Genomic DNA, 5,816 nt, shown 5'->3' with positions numbered 1-5,816 from the left:
TCATATCGAGGTGACCTTTTCATAGTCAGCGGCCTCTCCCCAGCATTCTCGCTCTGCACCGTCCTTTTGGAAGCCCTCTTGCTTGCTCTTTATCTCATCACCAAAACCCAGCCAGTGCGCATGCTCGCCTGGCGTGTTTGCTCTGCTGATGAGGCCTGCTCTGCCTTTGTGATTAGTGCGAGGCGCCGTCGCTACTTGGCAGATTTGTGCAATTTAATAAATTTTTCTACCCTCTTATCTTCTCAGAAAATCTGACATTTAAAGATGACATTTGTTTCGGTCATCATATTGAAAGACAAATAACTATGTGGTGTTGTTGATGCTAGTGATTAGCTATCTGCAGGCTGCTAAAAGGAAAAGGTTAGCATTGAATCAGTAGTTGGCTCGCAAACACATGACAGAATTTATTCATCAGATTGCTGAAAGATGAGCTTTCAAAATACTTTTTATTAAAAGTCAGAATTTGGTATCCAAGTTGGCAGGCTAGACCTCGGTGCTAGTTTAAAATGATCTAGTGAAAATCTTGATCCATTAAGTCATTTGTTGCTTGCTGGGAGATATACAATGATGAGCTCAAGCCGTTTGATCTCTTAATTCCAAACTTGGCTCTGTTTAACGGAGATCAGCTCCTGCTTAGTGTGCATTTCTGTCAGACCTGAGCAGTTTTATTGCAGAGCCACTGATCCCAGTTGAGCCAAGACAGGCGTGTATTCACTGCCAGTCCTGCAAGGGCCTACCAGATATATGCAAGATGTGAAAGGTAGGGAAGCTGCTCAAGCCTAACCCAGACGTTAAGAGAGGTAGGACAGGAATACGTCCAGATAGGGATCCGTAAATGGGGGAGAGTATGGCAGTTTGACAACAGAAAGAGAGATACACAAAGATGGGGAGAGACACAGTCTTACAAACACTCTAACTCACATCCAATGACAAGAGAAATGAGTGATGATGACATATTTAGGTGTTAACGCCGAGTGATGCAGATTGAAAATGTCTAATTTTATTTTCCAGAATGAGTCACTGGGCGGGACGCATTGAGAAGGAGCTGGAAAAGGTTCTGCAGCACGTCACCGGAACTCAGCAGATGAGATCGGTAAGTTGACGTTGCGCTTGTATGTGACGCTGCGCTTTTACTGAATTATTAATCCGTAAGATTTCACTGGGCAAGGTTGTACATTATAAACGTTTGTCTGTCTGTGTGTGTGTGTGTGTGTGTGTGTGTGTGTGTGTGTGTGTGTGTGTCTGAGTCTGAGACAATGATTTAGTATGAGCTCTGCAAAAAATGTTAATCCTTTAAAGAGATTCGGGTTTAATATTAAATTGTATTCTCTGAGATCATTTTACGCTGAGATAAATATATTTTATAAGCATTTCCTTGAATTTCCTCTAGCGAAGATAAACTGGAGAAATAACATGAACTGTTTCCAACAAATGGACATCTTTCACTTGTTTTAAGGAGCATAGGATTTTAAAATTATAACACTAAATGACACATTTGGCCGAATACGGTGTTGGTTGTTTGTGTCTGCGTCTTCGTATGAGGCTGCATGTAACACGTGTCTGTCTTGTGGTAGAGCAGATGGTTGAGCAGTGTGTGATTGAAGCAGTTTCATCCTATTTTTGCCATGTGCGCATGTTCGCTGTGCTTCCAGGGTTTGTAATGCACCCTGAGATAAATGCTTCATTATTTCTGTATGGGTGAGTGTGATTCATCCAGCCGGTACAGTGCCTTTGGCGGCTTTAATGCTAGCAGTAACAGTGGTTAGTGTGATGGCTGTTTGTATGGTGGCGTCATTGATGGATTCCAGAGAGGAGGAAGTGAGTTGACAGCGATTGTGCTGGTGTAAAGGTTAGTGACCAGTAGTGGATATCAGAACACTCTGACTGCATTATAGAGCAAGGGTGATTTTTAGCACTCATCCAGTGTAAACAAAACATAACAGAGAATGTTTACCCATCAAAAATATTTGCCTTTCACCATTTTGCCATGCAAGTGTGTTCTCAGTATTCCAACTGATCAATCTGGATTTTTTTTTAAATGAGAGTAGACTTCTAAAATAATGTTACACATTGTTTCAAGGGGAAAGCATGTTATTGCTGTCTGATAAAAACATTTTGGTATCTTCATAATCTCATTTTCACCAACTCTGGAAAAAACAATCTTGATATAAGCTGGGTGACGAATCATTTTTAAGCGTTTCTCACTAAATCACTAAACTTGGAGAGGCATTGATTCACCAGAAAGTCACGGAATCTTTACTGGAAATATGATACAACTCATAATACATGCAGACTTTGTTATTGATTTTCATATTTAGGGTTGCAACTTGTGATTATTCCATCAATTAATCATCAAGTAATCAGATAAGAAATACTTTTGCTAAAAATAAGTTGGGTCGCTTAAAATGAACAACTAATTAACTATATAACTAAACTATTTTTTTTTTATGTGCATTTTTAGGCCTTTACTTGACAGGACAGCCAAAGATATGTAATGAGAGAGAGGGGGAATGACATGCAGCAAAGGGTAGCAGGTTGGAGTCAAACCTGCTGCATCAAGGAGTTAACCTCTATATATGGGCGACTGCTTTATCAACTGAGCTATCTTTGGAGCTAGATTTGATTCTTTAATACATGCCAGAAAATAAATGAACTGAGAGAAAAAAAAATTATGAGATTATTTCTCTTTCCGAAATAATTTCTGAGAATTTTTTTTTGTCTCAGAATATTTTTTTAAGCTCTCAAATTTAGCTCCAGCGGGACACGGAACGCCTCACATCCCTTAGCAGCGGCACAACCCCCCTGCAGCTCCCCACCATTGTTGGTGGAATAGCAAGCTAGCGTAAGCAAACTAACCAACCAGCCCTCTTCTAAATAAATACCTTTTAGTTATCTAAACACTTTTTAACAGTCAAACTGAAACACCGCCAGGTCCTGTAGCCGCGGACGGACCGCCATCAGTGGCTATAACGCGTGCCAAGTTCTGCATCCCTGCCGAGAATTGTATCCATAAGGGAAAATAATGATTTTATAAGGCAAAGAAGCTACTGTTTAAAAGCTAGCCTATATACATTTCTTTGTCATGTTCATCAATGATGATTATAGTTTAAGAACGTTTATAGATATCAGTGTTTTATTATCATTTTCCTTCTTACCTGGATGCAATTCTTGGCTGCAATGAAGGTTAAGAGATGCAGTATTCAGCAGAAAATGCGGGTGCAATTCCTGTCAGATATGCAAAATGTGGGTACAGCATCAGCAAAGCAAGCTCTGGTCATGGCCTGAAGATGTGCCGCTGCTACCGGGTGTGGGAATCAGTGTCCCGCTGGAGCTCTGATCAGATCATTTCGAGGTCAGCAGCGAATCTTTTTAGCAATGTTTCCACGCTGGCCGATCCCCACTGATGGCGGTCCGTCTGTGGCTGCAGGACCTGGAGCTCATCGCCAGTGTTTCAGTTTGACTGATAAAAAGTGTTAAGATGATTAAAAGGTATTTATTTAGTGGGCTGGCTGCTAGTTAGCTAACGCTAGCCTCAGCGCTCAACTAAGGCAGTGCATCTATGCCGGTGACAATAGGCTTGTTCGGGATGAACCGCGCCTCGCCTGTAAAGTGGACGAGAGCAGGCGTCAGCAACAGGGGGGGTGACAAAAATCCGCAGTCAAGTCGGACAGTTGACGGAAACACTGTGGTGCGAGTCCGATTTAATGAAATGTTATCAGACCCACATATCAGCTTGTCCACAGTCTCTAGTTGTTTGAATTATGACAGTTGTCAAAATGCTCTACATGCGATCTGTTGCTGATTGTAATTAACAACAGACGATGATCCGTGATCCGAACGGATTTAGTCTCTCTGACTTCTAAATGTTAATATCAGCCACACAACATGTGTTCTGTACAGAATAACTCCTCAATCAGACAAACAGCAATTAAAATCCCTCCGATTCAAATTCAATAAAAAGTTCATATAAAACGTCATCATGTTGAGTTGATTGTGAACCAATCAGCTTTTCCCAGCATGCTCTGGGTCCGTCTGAGTCTTGCAGTTGGTGAAAAGCGACTGCGCTGTCTGTGTCTCAGAATTGCGGCCGCCTTGCTTTCGTGAGATATCGTTGCCTACGTGTGCATGACGTCAGAGCAAAGCGGGAGCAAGTTGGACACAAATGTAACCGGCGGTGATCGCCGGTGTTCGATTCTGCGCAGACCTGGCTCATCTTGAAAGAGCCTATCGGTGTAATGATAAGATATACACCCAAGACCATAGACAGTTAAAGAAAGAGCTTGTCTTGCCCAAGATAAGACGGTGCTCACCCGACTGACCAACAGGAACGTGGCCCTGCCCATGACATGAAAACGTTTTTGAGAGAAACACAGTTTTTTGAGAGAACTATTTTTCACACTGATAGCAAAAAATACATATTTGACAATTTAAAAAGTATTTTGAGAGAGATTTTTTTCTCAAATAATTTTTAAAATGTCAAATTTATATTTTAGTCTCAAAAATGATTTCTTGCTATTGGTATGAAATCTTTTTCTCTAAAACATTTTTTTTCATAATTTACATCATTTATGTTCTCGAATGTAATAAGGAAACAATTCTAGCTCCATAGCTATCCGGGCGCCATTTAATTTCCTTTTTAAACAAAAGCTAAATTTTATTTTATTGAGTGTGGCGGAAGAGGGTGTGCTAGCTAACAAACCTTTTATTATATCTCATTTATGGTCTGAGAAACAGTCAATTCATCAAATTCAGGGCCAAATACCGCAATATTTCAAGTTACTGTAGCCGTCATTTTTTTGTGAAGACGTAACTTCAGTTAGGCGCTGTAGTTGAATTCAGCCAGTTCAAGACCCTGGGTAGGCGCTGGGTATAACTTGTGTAACCCGATCTGGCGTGGAGTTGGGGTGGTCAAAGATCATACCTACATCTTCTTCACATGTGAAACACAGTGCGCTCTACGTAGTTATATGAATTAAACAAAGCTTCCATGCAAATTCTTGGCATCAATGATTATTTAGTCATCAAGTAACATAAGGAATCATTTTAGCTTTACTAAAAATATTCCGTCCATCCCAGTCTTGTCTTGTGTAGGGTGCCCATATGGTTGTGTGTATATGTGTATACTGGCCCGACAGTGTGCGCAGAGAGGGTGTGAAAGAACATTTATCATGGCCCCAAACAGGAGTCGTCACAGGGTGTGCTAAATGGCCCAGCATGCCTAGAAAAGCCATTTTCTAAATGGATGCCTCTCTCTATACGTGTGTCTGATAGAAATCTTCCCAGGGCTATGCCGGCTGGTAACAAGATTGCCTCCCTCTGCGCCCCCTTCCTCTTCATGCGCAGTTTATTCTCACAGACAAAAAAAATGTAAAGTGTGTGCAAATTATTTTTGAGTTTGTCTTACATCGAAAGAGACAAGTAAGTAAGTTAAATATAATGTGGTCTGTTCAGTTATTCTCAGTTGATATTTAATTTTTTCTGACAACCTAGATAGCGGGTGAAAGAGACAGAAAGGCAGCGACAGGGCTGCAAAAAAATAGCAGAATGTGTTTAAAATTGGTCAACTTCAGAAACTACACAGGGATGTACCACGTTTTGTATGTGTTTCATGCCAAAAATAAATAAAACTCAAGTTATTCAAATGTTTAAAATCAAATTCTAATATATTCCGGCCAGGTTTGGTCAAGATGTTATTCTTCAGCGGGGGAGTGAAAGGAAGATAGAGGGTGAGTGATGTATCAGGGCAGTTGAAAGTTTCGAATGGAAGAGTGTGTGTGGATAGACAAGAAGAGTGGGCGGCTTTTATAGCGGGGGGG

The 5,816-nt window shown here is 40.9% G+C and overlaps 1 protein-coding gene across 4 annotated transcripts in view; it reads left to right on the top strand.

Annotated features, from left to right (window-relative positions):
- cacna2d2a (calcium channel, voltage-dependent, alpha 2/delta subunit 2a) overlaps positions 1-5,816 on the top strand; it is a 162,380-nt gene that overhangs the window by 4,492 nt on the left and 152,072 nt on the right. For all 4 annotated transcript variants that reach the window (XR_004656261.1, XM_034868796.1, XM_034868795.1 and 1 more), the window contains exon 2: positions 1,012-1,093. Coding sequence is in view for 3 of the 4 variants with exons in the window: in XM_034868796.1 (XP_034724687.1) it covers positions 1,012-1,093 (82 nt within the window). In the remaining variant the exon portion in view is untranslated. The remainder of the gene's footprint in view (positions 1-1,011; positions 1,094-5,816) is intronic.

The sequence above is a fragment of the Etheostoma cragini genome, chromosome 4 (genome assembly GCF_013103735.1).
Source record: "Etheostoma cragini isolate CJK2018 chromosome 4, CSU_Ecrag_1.0, whole genome shotgun sequence".
Classification (NCBI taxonomy): domain Eukaryota; kingdom Metazoa; phylum Chordata; class Actinopteri; order Perciformes; family Percidae; genus Etheostoma; species Etheostoma cragini.
The sequence above is the reverse complement of the archived record's forward strand: the minus strand, read 5'-3'. Positions and strand labels throughout refer to the sequence as shown.